The sequence below is a fragment of the Mus caroli genome, chromosome 18 (assembly GCF_900094665.2).
Source record: "Mus caroli chromosome 18, CAROLI_EIJ_v1.1, whole genome shotgun sequence".
Taxonomy (NCBI): domain Eukaryota; kingdom Metazoa; phylum Chordata; class Mammalia; order Rodentia; family Muridae; genus Mus; species Mus caroli.
Window position 1 is genome coordinate 19,744,773 of NC_034587.1, and position 16,790 is coordinate 19,761,562.

At 38.1% G+C, this 16,790-nt stretch overlaps 1 protein-coding gene across 4 annotated transcripts in view; it reads right to left on the reverse strand.

Annotated features, from left to right (window-relative positions):
* Nucleotides 1-271: 271 nt before the first annotated feature.
* The window catches only part of Nol4 (nucleolar protein 4), a 255,998-nt gene continuing 239,479 nt past the window's right edge, over nucleotides 272-16,790 (reverse strand). For all 4 annotated transcript variants that reach the window (XM_029472170.1, XM_029472171.1, XM_029472168.1 and 1 more), the window contains one exon: nucleotides 272-2,229. In XM_029472170.1, the coding sequence (XP_029328030.1) occupies nucleotides 2,036-2,229 (194 nt within the window). In that variant the 3' untranslated portion in view covers nucleotides 272-2,035. The remainder of the gene's footprint in view (nucleotides 2,230-16,790) is intronic.

Below are 16,790 nucleotides of genomic sequence, written 5' to 3' on the forward strand. Positions count from 1 at the left end.
TTTGAGAGTGCAGTCTCAGAAGGCCAAAATGGGATATTTAGGGGGAAATTAGAAGATTTTTTTTCAAACGCTGGCACAAGACTGCACTTCATATTTTAAACAGAAACTGTTATAACTTAAGAACTAAAATTTATAAGCAGCTAGAGGTGCATGCCTTGGTTGGAGTACTTGACTGATGGCATGCACTGCCAGGCCTGCACCGAGGTTTGGCCCCTAGTACCACAAAAAACAAAACAAAGTTTAGAAGTTTTCAGAATCATTTAACACAGAAATCTGTTTATTAAACCAAACAAAACAGAGAAAAATTATACCAGCCCTCAAATTTTTAAATTTTCCTTAAATAAGCAAACTCTAAATTCACACCTTTAAAAGATGTTTGTGCATCTATGTATTTCCAAAATACTCATATTTCAATAAGATTTTCACATTATAGTCACCAACAGTATCACAAATTTTTTTTTTTGTTTTTGTTTTTTTTTTTGTTTGTTTGTTTTCATTTTTTGTTTACGTAACTGTAAGGAACAATAGTTCTAGAAACACTAGAAGAAAAAAGCATAGCAATGTCCACAGTTACAAGAAAAAGTGCACATTACCTGGTCACAATCACAGTCAGTACTTGAAAAACTAGATGTAACAAGGAGGTAAGGAATACCACTAATGCCTTCAACTCATTGTCAAAACCCGAATGACAGAGATTTTTACATAAAATAAGGCAAAGTCAAGAATGCACAAAGAATTTGTAATTCAACTGAAGCTAAACAACAGAAAGGGAAATAGTACAAGCGTGAACTAAGGTACTTCTCCTTAAATATTTAAAAAATAGGCTTGCTTCAGTGCACAGAAAATACCACTCAGGGTGTGTCTAACCCTAGAAATAGAGAAAATGGCAGAGCCTGGGAGACAGGAGGGGAGAGTTCGTTGTTAAGATCCAGCTCAATCGGCTGAGAGCTCTCAATTTAAAACAAGAACAGAAGCTTAAATGATACAAATCATAGCAGGAGACATAACAGCCTTTCCTGGAAACTATTTCCAAAAGAAATGAGAAATACATACAAGAGTGCAAAGTTTAAGATTGTCACTTGCAACCTCAGAAACATTCAGTCATCTACACCCAGTCGCTGCTCTGGAGGGTTGCTTGGTAGCACAACCAGGGGCGAGCAGCTCTGAGGAAAGCACGCACAAGGGGCTGGGTTTTGTTTTGTTTTCAACATGGTCTTTTTTATAACGTTTAGAAAATTCTGGGATGAAAACTTCTGTGGTAAGCTGCCGTGTGGCGCGGGTGTTTTGAGACTGGAAATGGAGGCATCTCTTGGAAGTAGTTCCTGATGAGTTGACTTACAGAAAGTAGGCAAAGGGTTTTCCAGCATTGAGGGTTGTTATTTTTCTTTTGTAGAAAGAATTTGGAAAGAGGAGAAGGCAAAAGGGACGCGGGAAGGGTACTTAACAATAGTTTCTCAAAAAACAGTTTTCTTTTAGGACCTATGAAAAAGTTACCAAAGTAAAAATGACCATTCTGAATGAAAAACAAGTTTTCTTTTTATAAAAATTACATTTTTTTCTTTTAAAATACAAGATCCTTTTCATTGTTGTCATATCCTGTAGCAACAAGAAATTTGGCTTTTTATTTCCCCAGATACTTCATCTTTCAGTCCAATGAGTCAGTAGAAAATTCCACTAATATTTCAGTTGGATCTTGAGCTTTTTATATATATGTATATAGACCACAAGCTTCTTCATTTTTATCCTTGAATTAAGAATATCCAGGCTTTTAAAAATCTGCTTATGATATTTATGCTGACACACTAAAACATAAAGCAACAGGCTGGGCACATTTGAGCATCTCAAGTACTTCAAGGTCAGAGTTCCTGTGACGTTCCTTAACACACCAGGGTATGGAGCAAGGACAGCCCGGCATGATGGAAATGCTTCCCTCAAAAGGTTGTGCAGCAAGCCTAGGAGTATCTCTGCTGGAAAATCAAGTGTCATTAGTGGAAACTGCAAATTTAGAACCCAGTGAGTACAGACATCGTTTGCCTCAGTTCTGTTGTAAAATGAGATTTTCCAGTTCATCTGCGGAACGCAATAAGAATGCAGCCGATTCTCGATAACCGGCGACAAGCTGTCTCACGGCATTGATTTCTGTCGGACTGAGCTGAGGTCTGGAGGTAGAGCTGCTGGAGGATCCCGAGCCAGTTGCCAGCTGCCTCTTCATGCTCAGATCTGTGGGTCCTAGACAAAAAGAATCACAAAATAAGACAGGAATAGTATTTGTTCTAAGATCTCACATGTGAGTGCCCATCAAATTAAGATTGCATTTATTCAAGAATGCTTTCCTGAGAAACTCGTGGCCTCTATAATTGAATGCATCTTCGATCTGAAAGACTAATGAGTAGTGTGATATGACTTGAGGATTTTGTTTTCAGGTTTCTTGGACAGCTTCCAGCCATCCTTCCATGTTATAGGGAAGACTCTAACCCTTTGAACACCGTCTCTTAGAAGAGTTCAACTTTGAGTCTGTCTCCCACATGGTGCAGAAGCCGCAGTGTACCAGTATTAAAATGATGAATTGCAAATATTTCTATTTGTTGCATTTGTTAACAAAGTCTCCCTCCCAACTTTATTTCTTTTTTAAAGGCCCACTGATTGCTATTAGTGCTGCGGACATGGCCATGGGCATTAAACTATCTATGGGAGCTTGGACCCATGGAGCTGCAGTGGTATCAGGAGTTTCTCAGCCATGGGTAGGGCTGTGTGAGCACTTCTCTCCATGTTAACATTTGACTGGCTTGCTGTTATGCAGGTCTTGTGTAGCTACTTTGTCCACTTGTCACAATCAAGAAATATCTAGGAAGGGAGTCTCAATGAGGGACTGTCTAGAGCAGGCTGGCCAGTGTTCGGGTACGTATGTAGAGCTCTATCTTGATTGCTGGGGGAGGAGGACCACTTCATGGGCAGGACTCAGGACTGTGTAAGAATGGAGACAGATGAGTGTAAGCATGCACACAGTGGTTCCTACATCTCTGCTACTTGACTGAGGATCTGACTAGATGCTTCAAATCGTTCTGCCTTGAGCTGTCAATGAAGATGAACAGTAATTTGAAACTGAGAGTTCAAAAAAACCCCTTCTCCTCCAAGAGATTCTGTCAGCATAATACTACAGCAACATGTAAAGAAACCATGACAACCCCTTAAGAAATGTAGATGTTGTTAGCTGAGGGCCTTCTGTACAATGTTTAGAGTGGACAAAGTTCACGGTACAACTTAAAGACTTGGGTTAAGCTTTTCATTTATCCCCTTCCTCTATCCCCTCCCTCCCTCTCTCCTTCCTTCCTTTACCCTCTCCCTTCCTTCCTTCCATCCTTCCTCCCTCCATTCCATTTGTTTTCTTTCTTTTGAGGAGTTGGTTGAGACCTTTTTAAATCATTATATCAAGGTGGATTAGTTTTACAACAGGTTAGACTGAATTCTTCTTTGAGAGGAAGCGAGGAAGCTGTTCTTGCACTAGCCCTACAAAGAAACTCAATGTTGGCAGCCCCGCTTTATGTCACTAAGCTACATCTGTATTTGCATAAAACTAAGTCAGATGTCTCTAGTATTTCCTTGTACATTTAAACCAAGTCTCGTGGTTCTCATTTTACACAACATTCAGTCATTTATAATGAAACATTATACGAAGTTGTTTAAAATCCGGAATTCAGACATTAGCACTGAGAAAATACTTCATATCAAGTTTCTATAGTTAAATGTTTGCTTTATAATTCAGCAATCATTTATTAAAATTCACAAGATTTGGAGAGAATTCCTAAATTTAGAAGTATACAGAAATTGCTAAGCATATCACAACAGTCAAGTACCCAAACTGCAATGATTCTGCAACCTTAAAGCTTTTTAAGAGATCCTAGACATGGGTAAGTACTCAGACAAGGACATTCTTTTTGTGAGCTAAATTAAAAGATGCCAATTTCCTACTAGTTCTTCCCAGGGCATGAGGGGGACAGGTCAATACCCAACCACTCTGCCATCATCCCTGAAGGAGGCAGAGGTCTCCTGAGAGAGAAAGAGCTTCACTTGAAATTTAATTAGAGCAGACACAAGATCTGCACAAAGAACTCTGACATCTGAGAGCAACATACTTCTACTGCTGTCATGGCCTTTCCAAGCTTTGATTTTTCAGGCAGGGTTTATCTTCCATTTGGTCTGCTATTTACAAACTCATATTATCGACATGACAAGCAGAGAGAGGCGTGGGTTGTCACATTTGCAGAAAGGAGTCACCGATTCTGAGCTCAAACAAACGATTAACAGTGTCTGCTCTGTCTGCAAAGTTCTGAGTGGATTTCTGCCTTTCGTTGAAACAGATTTATTTTTCATACAATTTATCTTGAATATAGTTTCCCCTCCCTCTACTCCTCCCACGTCCTTGCCATCTCCTCTCTCACCCAAATCAGCATAGTGGCATAACAAATGTTCAGGGCTGCAGTTGGACACTCTTCTGACCTGGTTTTACTTTACAGTCAAGAAGTCAAGTACTCATATAAAATTTTTTTAAAAGTAGAAAAGAACTTGGAAGGATCCTTCTCTCAATGGTGTAGAGATGTTTCTAGTCTATGCCAGACCAAGTTTACTAGAGTTGGAATGCTTTGGATGATTTTTCTTAAAGCTTGATTTCTGAATCCTGAACTGGAATTGAGGCAAGGTTAAGCAAGGGCTCTAGTTGTCTTGGTGTGAAGGAACCTCACTTAAACGTTACAGTTGAACACTTAGCCTGTGCTTATGACTTGAAAACATTCTTTTTAAAATAAATTTGATTGTTGCAATTTTGTAATTACTTCTTTCTTTCCTTTCTTTTCTTTCTTTCTCTTTCTTTCTTTCTTTCTTTCTTTCTTTCTTTCTTCCTTTCTTCCTTTCTTTCCTTTCTTTCTTTCTTTTCTTTCTTTCTTTCTTTCTTTCTTTCTTTCTTTCTTTCTTTCTTTCTTTCTTTCTTTCTTTCTTTCTTTCNCTTCCTTCCTCTCTTTCTCTCTTTCTCTCTTTCTCTCTTTCTTTTTGAGATAGTCTCACAAAGCCCAGAGTAGCCTTGATCTTACTATATAGCAAAGGATGACTTTAAACTTCTGATCCTCTTGCCTCTACCTCCCAAAGACTGAGGATTACAAGCATAAACCACTAGGCCTCTCCTGGCTTAAAAGTCTAAACATCTTAACCTAAAGAAGACACAGTTTTGTTAAAAATTTATTGGCATATGTAATTTCGGGATAACTGTGTGATATCTTCACCTTCATTAGCTACCCCACCCTCCAACAAATAAAAAACCCTCTTTTGCTAAGTGCTTGCTACTAATATCCTTAATGTTACAGGGGCGAGTGAGGAAAAAGTGTGTCATATATACTTATTCAGTGAGCATTTACACGGTCCTCATCCAGTGAGGACTCACATAGCCCTCACCCAGTGAGCACTCACGCAGCCCTTGTCCAGTGAGCACTCACACAGCCCTTGTCCAGTGAGCACTCACACTGCCCTTGTCCAGCATCACCACCTCTCCTTCATTTCTGCCTCAATGATTCAATGCTATGTCTGACTGATTCAGCTTAACTCAAAAAGCAACTATTGTATAATTAGGATGCATTACAAAGTAAGAGTTCAAAGTTGATGAAGATGTACAAATTAATGAAGTCTAGAAAATTATCTGTGAAGATAAAACCACTGGGATTATGGTTATAGATGAGTCAGGCCAGTGAGTCAGAAAGACCAAACACATTGACCAAAAAGATGCTTAAAGAAAAAATGGTTTCAGTTGACAAGCTAAGGCAAACATAAACCTTCATGAGGTCACAGTCACTTAAGTGTCATTGTGTTAGACAAAGTGATATGGACTTATTTTTTATATGCTAATTCTTAAAAGTTGAATCAAAACATAAGGATATGTCATGTTAACCTATAATTTTTCTAGAAAGTTAAGTCTTAATATAGCAATATTAGAGCCATGATTAGAGCAATATAGCCATGATTCATTTTTTAAGATATGATGTATATTTGAGTTATAAATAAATGTTCATTTATGATTTTTAGAATTTAAATGAAAGTACACATTGATAATTATTCATTTTAATTTCTTAAATTAATCTATCAGTTAACTGTTTGCTCCCAGTTTATGGTACACTTTTGTTTCTTGCTTTAAACTGCTTCATTTTGTAATAGCATTTTAGTGTTAATTTTCCTCAGACGTTGCTGTACTAGGACACCATTTTTTAAAAATACTTTAGCAGCAAGAATCATATTTTTGAAGACCATGCTAACTATTTTTAATTGTTTAAAATTACAGTGACATAGGTGAACAGATTGCTCTTATTGAGGACTTAGATTCAATTCCCAGCACCAACATAGTGGCTCACAACCATCTTAACTCCAGTTATAGAGGATCCAATCTCTCCTGGTCTCTACAAGTATCAGGTCTGCCTGTGGTGCATACACAGGCATGCAGGCAAACCACCCATATGTGTGTGTGTGTGTGTGTTTATAAAATGAAATAAAGAAAAATAAATATAGTGAGATTGCTGGGAGATGATTCTGTCAGTAAATGTCTACTACTTGAGAAATAGGACATGAGTTTCAAAGCCTAACACATACCACAGAAAGCTGCATTGGAATGGACAACTGAAATCCCAGTGTTGGGGAGGTGGAAACAGGTAGATCCCTGGGTATTGCTGGTCAGCCAGCTTGTTGTCTCACTGCAAGACAGTGAGACTCTGTCTCAGAGGAAAGGTAGACACAGTTAGGTGACAATGCCTATAGTCTGGTTTTATGCCAACTTGACACAAGCTAGAGTCATTAGAGAGGAGGGATCTCAATTGAAAACACTGCCTCTCTAAGATCCAGTTGTAAGGAGAGGACCCAGCTCAGTGTGGGTGGTTCCATTCTTGGACTGGTGGTCCAGGATTGTATAAGAAAGCAGAGTCATGAGCATGGATCTGAGCAAGTCATAAGGACCAAGTTAATAAGCGGCACACCTACATGGTCTCCACATTAGTTTTTGGCTCCAGATTCCTGCCCCTGATTTGAGTTCCTGTCCTGAATTCCTTTGATGATAAGGAAGCCTGAGAACTTCCTTCTCAAGTTGTTTTGGTTCAGGTATTTCATCAATAGCAACAGCAACAGCAATAGGAACCCTAAGACATTCCCGAGGTTGTCTTCTGGAATCCACACCAACACACTCCAATTTCACACCCCCATACAATCATAAGCCCATCCTCATTATTCAGATTATATTTCTGATGTAATTTTAAAGAATGAAGTCGATTTAATTGGTGAGAACCCAGAACCACAAGCCCAGGGGTGGCCCAATCCATAATGGACTGGGCCCTCTCACATCAATCACTAATTTTGAAAAGGGGAGGGGGAGAGAGAGAGCCCTACAGGTTTATATGCAGACTGATCTTATAGAAGCACTTTCTCAATTAAGGCTCCCGTCTGATGACTTTAGCTTGTGTCGAGTTGACTTAACACTAGCTAGCACAACTGACCCCTTGTAAACTTGACACACACAAATGTGTCACTGTTAAGCTACAACTTTTCTGCTCATATTCATCCCCATGATCATAAATTACTATTGATATTACAATTTAAAACTGTGTGTAAAGATGCTTGCTCCAAAACACAACAGCCTGAGTTTGTGCCCTAAAACTTACCTACAAGGTGAAAAAAGTGAATGAACACAAACAAGTTGTCCCCAAACTTACATATCTATGTTATACTATGCACATATGCATGAGACTACACACACAATGTAATAAACTTAAGAAAACAAAAACAACTCTAAAATATTGAGACTATTAACTTTTCATTGTTTACAGGTAGGCATTAAAATTCTAGCCTAGTTCCATTGCACAAATTTATTATCCACTAATTATCAAGGGATAATTGATAACTTCTGAATCCAATGCAAACAGCATGGGAAAGATTCCTTGGTGGTTGTTATTTACTTAGGTGGTCATTATTTGAATGAATATGCATGATTAGAAAGCTGGAGGTATGTTTCCTCATATAATTGTTAAATTTTAATTTATTTCCAACATGTTTTTCTTTTCTATTTCTTGTTCTATGATTTTTTTTTCTCTTTGGCTATAATCATGGGTGTCATTTCCCCTTTGTGATTTTATTAAGTTTTCATTTATTAATTTATAGGAGGTAATTCTGGGGGTACATGGAATCAGATAATTATTTCTTTCTGATTAACCACTTCTCATTATTCCAGACAAAGTCATTAACACCCCAAATTTTTGTTTAAATTCAGAATATTATTTATTTTCAGTAGACACTACAAATACAGATTTTCTTTCAATTATTTGCATGACTGTGGTTTTCAAAATATCTTATGCATATATACATCTGTCTTATATGCATTTATGTGCAGAATCATGGGAGACCATAGGATGTTGGATTCCCTGGAACTAGAATTGCAGGTGGAAATGAGACACTTGATATGGGTGCTGCGAATAAAACCTAGGTCTGTGGCCACAATGGTGAGACTCTCCACCCCTGAGACACCTCTCCAGAACCAGAACTCTGATTTGTATAGTTTCCTGTAAGACTTGGTGTCATTCCACATTCAATGTACTCGACTTGATTAGGAAATTTTCAGAGAGTACACTACAGTGGGACTTGTACCTCTTCTGCCATCTCAGTCTAAAAGAAATCGTTGTCAATCCAATTACTTAAGTATAACCAAAGCCACTTCTGATTGAGCTTCCATTACTATTCCTTACATTATTAAATTTTCTATTCTCTACTTAATAAATATGGACTAATCAACAGCAGGTTACCAAAGAATAGGGTTTTTACACTGTGAAGTATGAAACATATTTAAGATTGGATACTCAAGAAGACCTAGAAGTTAAGATACACACCACAGTCATGTTTAATATATTATTGAAAAAGGAAGATGAAGTATAGAAATGGCATTTTCTCATCAACAAATTCCTTTCCTACCAAGCATGAACATCAAGTTCAGACAGTATTCATTGATTGGTTCTGGTGTCCTATAGAGCATGATCTTAGATCTTTTCTATAATAGAGGAAAATTTGAATGCCTAATATTGAATTTCAGTGGAAATTATAAATACCAAACTATCCAGGATTTGCCTTTACAAAAATTCTATGCTTTTGAATTATGGTGGCAGATATCTGTAATCTGGGGGATCTGAGGAAGGTTTCAACATTTAAGACCAAATTGGGCTACATAGTGAGACCTTGCTACTATGTGCTCATATGAGATGCCATATATTAAATTAAATTCCATGTTTAAATATACTGATTTTAAGAATGAATGGGAATGAAACCCAGATCCTCTGCAAGAGTGGTAAGCACTCTTAGCTGACATTCCAACATTTTCCCCATTGTCTTGATCTACTTGGACTTTAGTTCAGCTTTGTATCTAAACTCATCTTTTCAAGGCAATAACCTATAAGTAGGACCCCAACTGATATATGGACAACACAACCTAAAGTTCAGAGACCATTGTGCAAAAGAGGCCAAAACTTAAGTACCAGGGCACTATTTGCTAGATTGTGTCTCTGGATAGGACAGGGGAAGTTGCACCCATGAAATCTGCATAATCAAGTAATGTCAATACCAGCTGGTGTACCAGCATAGACAGGGACAAGTATACAAGGTCCCAGCCCTAAGTTAGAAAAAAAGAAATTATAAGTGACCAGTGGTGATGGAGAGAGGTAGAATTGGTATTCCCCACTGAAAAGACTTCTGGATAGGATTATCCAGTCTAAGAGGTTAAACCCTAATTGTATGCATATAAGCAATGTTAAATGAACTTAACAGGTTATATTTATATATGTGTGTGTTTGCATATGTCAGAACATAGTAGTAATAATTAAAGGAGGGGTCATGGCTATGAGAGTTAATGGGGAGGGACATAAGAGTTAAAAAGCAGAGTGAAAGAGGTGGGAACAATCTAAATATAATACTCAAAATTGACATTTAAAAAATTTTTTAAGTTAAACATTTTAAACTTAAGTAAAAATTCAATTTAAAAATATGAACCAGGCTACTCATGCATGAATATATGGGCAGTGAAAAATGGACATGGTGTGATTTTACTTCTTAGGAAAAGAAAAGAGAACAAGAAGATAGGAGGGGTGAAGAGGTAGGGGTAGATCTTGTTGAAGTTAGTGGAGACATGGGAGTCAATATTACCAAACACATTTCATGAAGTGATCCGATGATTAATAAAATACTAAATTAAAATGTAGATAGAATGGTACTTCTACCTATGTTACAGCACTGACAACTTCAGTAGCAAAATCCAGCTGGTGAATTTGAACCCAGTATGTAATTCACCTCAAAACGCTGAAATCGCATTTAATGCACATACAAATATGAGCAGACAGCACTAAAGTCAGGAAATTAAGACATGGGTTTCTGCTCGCTTACGTAAGCTTCCCTACTATGTTAGGTTGACCAAATTAATCATGTTTTCTGAGCTTCACCAGTAAACCATGAACAAATATTGCTTCCTTTGTTTGCTATACTGATCAAGCAGGAAAAATAGAATTAAATTATTTGAATTAAGTAGTCTAAGAACTGAGATTGTGTGTGTGTGTGTGTGTGTGTGTGTGTGTGTGTGTGCATTATGTATGTGTACGTATACACTATGTGTATCTCTGTGTATGCATGTGTTCACGCTTACATAATAAAGCAAGGATTGTTACATGCAATATGGAGGCTAGGAAATCTCAAGAACTGCAGTCAGCAGTCTCGATCCTCAGCATAGCCAGTGGAGAAGCTGTGGCCTGATGAGTCATGGAGATAATGATGTACCATTCAGCTACAGACATGTGAGCTCAGGCCCTGTGAGAACTGAGGGTCCAGTCTGAGTTCTGAGGACAGAACGCTCCTGTACTGTAGTTCAGTTGTTGAGGTTTTGTCTTTTACTGTCTATTGTAAAGCTAAGTGAAGGCCCCCAAGACTTGGAGTTTGCAAATAGCCTCTGTGACCCTTGTCCACAAGATAATTTTGATTGGTAAATAAAGATATCAACAGCCAATAGCTGGGCAGAAGAGATGTAGATGAGGTTTAGGTTGTATGGGCTTGGGGTCAGAGGAGGATGCTAAGGGGAAGAAGAAGGTGCAGGAGAAGAGGAAGAAGAAGCTGCCATTGGTTAAGGGTCAAGAAAGCTTGGCCTCTGAGGGCAGCCCAATTGGAGTTAACAACAGCCCAGATGAAACATAGTAAATAGTACATAATCACCCAGGGTTAACCGATAGGAAAGTAGATTCTAACAGCATGGAGGGAAAGCAGCAGCTTAAGGCTTACTGTAAATATAAAGGCTGAGTGTGTTTTTAATCCAGGAACTCAATGAACAAGATAGAATAGAAGCCCCAGGCCTGGATTTAAATATTTCTACAATATCAGTCAGTTTCAGGCAAGATGAGTTCTGTCCTTCCAACTGTTTGGCTCTGTTTCAGTGAGGTCTTTAACTTGTTGTTTCCCATACCATAAGTAGGTAGTGAAATGTCTGGACACCTATGGCCAAATCAAATGATAAAAACATACTAGCAGTTACGTTTAAAAGATAATTAAATAGTTCACCTCTAAAGGGCTGGTAGTCCTAATCACTTTTAAAATGTTGAGATCATTATCTAATTTATTATAAACATACAATATGGAAGGAGTTGTATTCCTTCTATATCTTTAATGACAGTATGAATAATTTTAAATTTTAGTATACCAGTGGTTCTCAACCTGTAGGCCATGACCTTATAGGGATAGCTTATTCAATACCCTACCTATCAGATATTTACATTATTCATAATAGCAGCAAAATTACAGGTCTGAAGTAGCAATGAAATGATTTTATGTTGGGGGGTATTAAAGGGCTGGAGAATTAGGAAGGATGAGAATCACTGCTATGTCCTAAGCATACATATTTATCCCATAGTGATTAGAGTTAATAGTTCTACAGTGATTGGTAAACTTAGACAAACTATAACCAACATAGATACACTGAGAAAGAATGAGGTAAGACACATGTTAATTATTGAGGCTCTAATCCTGTAGAATTGAAATTATTAGTAACTTGCAATCAAATCAGTAATTAATAACTATATTATAATTGTACAGTAATATTAAAAGTATTTCTGTATTGGAAAGTATTTTAGTTGAAATTTCAAGGTGTGTAGTATTATATATTAGAATTACTGCCTGATTTTGTTTAATTTTGTGTCTATGCATGTGTTTCTGTATGAGCATGCACACATGAGTTATAAGCACTTGTGGGGGCTAGAAGAGGGCATGATCCCTGACACTGGAGTTACAGGTAATTGTGAGACACCTCATGTGGGTTCTAAGAACCAACTCTCAGTCCTCTCAAGAGCATTATGAACTCTTAAGGACTCAAACATCTACACATGGCTACTTTAAAACATAAAATTACATTTGTTTTTCTTTTGCCATTTTACCAATATTCATATCACCATCAATAACGTCTGTGGGAAAACTCTGCTAACTAAAGTCGAAGTCCACCATGACCAGATAGCCTCTGGGCTAGGAGCAATGTGGTAGACTCCTTTCTTTAGTGGGTCTTCCCCTTCTCTGATCTTGTCTGGGGGAATTCTAGCCCCCATACTCACTTCTACCTAAGGAATGTCATGTAGCCTCGATTCCTTTATAAGACCATTTTTCTTTCCCCTGAAAAAAACCTGTTTAGTTAACATCTGAGATTCCTGAAATGCTTCCCCATGCTAATGAGGCATTCCAGTTACTCTAAGCCACCAGCCAGTGACCTTTGCCCATCCTGGATGTCCCAACCCTCAGTCTCCCCAAACTTTATAAGCCTTCAATAACCCTAAGTAAAGTTGATCTGCCTACTTAACTGTGGGTCCCAGTGCAGTTTATTCAACATACATATTCACAGAGATTCCATACCCCAGTTCCTGGTATCTGCTTCAACTGCCCTTGTGGATTGTTTACATGAGAGCAGGGAGACACACAAATGTGTGATTACATAGGACACATAATTTTTATTCAAGTGGTTTCAATCTCTGTCAAAATGCACTAGATGGAGGTGAGAGACATGTATGTCATTTTATTTATTGTATCATATTCTTAGGATCCTCTGAGTTTTCATTTATATATGTATAGGACAAAGTAACATGAAATTGTTAGTGTGACCCATCTATTTTTACAACCTTCAGAAATAATTTTATATTTTACTTTTTGTCAAGGGAGACTTGGAAAGTGTTCATAAATCAAAATATAAGGTAATACTGAAATGATGCATAGGATATACCCCGGTCACGGTAACTCTGGTTGCTTTTGAAGTAGAAGTAAAGCAGGCAGCTACTTCTGGACCATTTTTGTTGTTCCTGTTATTTTCAAATTCAAATGATTTAGGTTGAAAAGGAAAAGTAGGGCATTAACTTCGTGAAAGGAGAGAGCATGAGAGTCTAGTACATAGACTATCCTGAAGTTAATCATCAAACCAAAATGGAGGTCAGTGAGCTTGGCTTTCCTGTACACCCAAAAGGAAGATTCCTTTTCTATCTGCAATGATCAAAACTATGATGAAAGAAACAGGGATCACGTGGAGTAGGGCACTTATGCTGAATAAGCTTCTTATTTTGTGTGTTTGTGGCGGAAGCTTGTGTGGGGTTCTGAGGACAGCATTAGGTGTGGTACTTGCCTTCTGTCTTGTTTGAGACGAGGTGTCATGTGGATGTTGTGCATGTGAGGCTAATTGTTCCATAATCTTTCTGGGATTTTCTTCTCTGTTTTGTTGTAGGAATGCTGGGATTTCACATGCACTACACACTTCCAAGCCCCTTTACCCTATTTGTCAATATGGTTCAAGAGTAAACTGTAAAAATTGATGACACATAAAATTTTAAGGAGAGGTTTTTGGAGCTAGAGTGTGTATGCTTGCTTTCTCTCCCTGATTGCTTTATCAAATATTCACTTTCCTTCATCAAACATCAAGAGACTTGAAAGTGAAACAGAATTGTTTTTACAGACCTATACAAAGCACTTCCCAGCATATAACTGAAGACAGAGTGGATGGATCTCCATTAAGGAAAATGCCCATTCCCCAGTTTTTCACCTTTGTTATTAAATGGCTTAGAAAGCCAATTAATATTTTATAATAGAAAAATCATGGGAGTAAATCCTGGTGGAACAGGGTATTGACGAGAAGGAGACTATTACAAAGGAGTAACATGACTGCTTTAAACACAAACTTAGGATGTGTTGCCACAACCTTTGGCTGTGATTTTTAGAACAAGATTTTTATAATATATAACTATCCTTGTAATCATTTTCTATAGTATAGCATAGGCACAGGATTCCATAAGCTTTATATTCACCTTATATATTTATGGGACAAATAAAGGACAATAAAGAGTACTGTACTGCTAGACTTTTAAAAAAGACTTCATTTATCTTATTTTATGCCTATGAATGTTTTGTCTGCATATGCATGTACATGCCTGGTGACTGTGGAGTTCAGAAAGCAGCACTGAATCAGCTGGAACTAAGATTACTAAAGGTTGTGAGCCATCACGTGGGTACTAGTGATGGAGCCTGGGTCCTCTGAAAAAGCAACAAGTTTTCTTTGCCACTGATGCATCTCTCCAGGTTATCACACACTTAAATTTTTGATCAGTTCTGAGTTTGAGGGGCCAATGCAAATAGGAAAGCAAACTTTATAGAGTAGAAAGATTCTGAGTACAGATCCGTGTTTCTACCAGTTCTGGTCACTGTGCACAGATGGATAGAGGGCTTTCAGGATAGCTTTCTATGCATCAGTCAAGAGTCAATTTAAAATTACCATGTGACTTGAATGAAATAAGAAAAAAGAACATCTGTATGGAAAATTTTAGCATGAGAGAAAAGTAAGGCACTTGTGTTCAGCCATCTTGGGGTGATTCAAGAAGACAAAGATCTCTAGTGAGAGGAAGTTAGTGGCCTCTGGCCTGCACTGGGATGTCTACCTGTATCCAAGCTAGAAATGGAGGATGTAAAAGATCAAGTATCCTCCAGAGTATTGACTCCCTAGAGTACTAGAGCATGCTGAACTCCACACTCCATTCCCCGAGAACTTCTCTTGGAGTGCCAGTGGTGAAATTAAACTGGTTTGTACAAATAAGTCCTTAGAGGATGTGTCAACGTTCAAAGGGCATTGTGCAAGGAAAACAGCCCACACCAAGCTTAATGATCTCATGTCACCCAAAAAGCCCCTCTATAGTTCATCAGCCGGCTCAAGAAAGCAGCTCCAGAGTGCTGGGGGGTTGGGGAGTCTTCTTCCATCCCTCCCCTGCAGGGCATGGCACAGAATTCTCAAGGGAACATTAAGAGCACATAAAATATAGTTTATTGTACAGTAGTAAATACCAGGCTCTGAGGGAAGAGGCTGCTCAGCCTTGAACTGTAAACCCAATTATACAAGCTGGATAGCTGGGGAAAGCCCAGGTCCCTCACCTCCCCTGTCAAAAATCTGTCCCAGGGATCTCCTATCTAGGAATTTAGTAAAAGCCGTGAAAACTCATTGCTAATTTGAAAGATGCTTCTTGGACTCTGCAGATAAGTCACATAATTTCTTTTATTTTTCTAGCAAATTACTAGTATCATGTTCAGTCATTAAAATTTTTAGATAAGCACCATCTCTCCAAATCCCTAGCTGCCTCAATACAAAAGTGTCTAAATAATTCACTGACTCAACTAAATTCCAAGTGCTTATATTGTTCCATAAGGGAAAGCTGGAAAGGAAATGGACTGAAGTGTCACGAATGTGCTTACGAGGCCAGAGAGATGGCTCAGTGGTTAAGAGCACTGACTGTGTTTTCAGAGGTTCTGAGTTCAAGTCCCAGCAACCACATGGTGGCTCACAACCATCTGTAATGAGAGGGATCTGATGTCCTCCTGTGTGTGTCTGAAGACACTGACAGTGCACTCACATATATAAAATAAATGAATCTTAAAAACAAAAAAGGAAGAAGAAGCCTGGTTAAGTCTCAAATACTGAGTCAGACATCCTTCAGATAAACAGTAAATCAAATTCGGTCACAGCTGAAATTTTCTATTGTCTCTTTTGTATTTAGTTTTCTAGTTTTGAAGTAACTCCAGTTTACAAAAAAAAGGTTTTTAAACACCTCTGTTACATTAGGAATTAGCTCCATTTGGAATTAGGAAGAGGAATTTACTTAAGCTAGAATGACAGATTTCTTTCTTTCTTCTTTCTTTTCTTTCTTTCTCTTTCTTTCTTTCTCTTTCTCTCTTTCTCTCTTTCTTCTTTCTTTCCTTTCTTCCTTTCTTTCTTCCTTTCTTCCTTTCCTTTCTTTCTTCTTTCTTTCTTTCTTTCTTTCTTTCTTTCTTTCTTTCTTTCTTTCTTTTTCTTTCTTCCTTCCATCTGTGTGCATGGTGTTGTGTGCGTTTGTTAGGACAGGTCCATGTATGCTGGTCCATATGTACATGTTTCTGCAGACTTGTGTGTGTAAGGTTGACTTCTGGTGTTTTCCACTGATCTGCTCTTCATAGTTTTTGAAACAAGGTCTTTAACTAAACAAGATGTTCATAAAATGGCAAGAATGCTTGGCCATTGAGTGTCAGGGATCCCCCTACCTCGTATACCCTCCCACCAGAACTAGAGTTCCAGACATACACCATGGAGTTTTGGGGATCTGAACTTGCATACTTGTGCTTGCACCAGCAGGCATCTTACCCATTGAGTCATCTTCCCAGTCTCCAAAACGGAGTTTTTATGGTATCTTGTAGACCAAACTCACTTAATT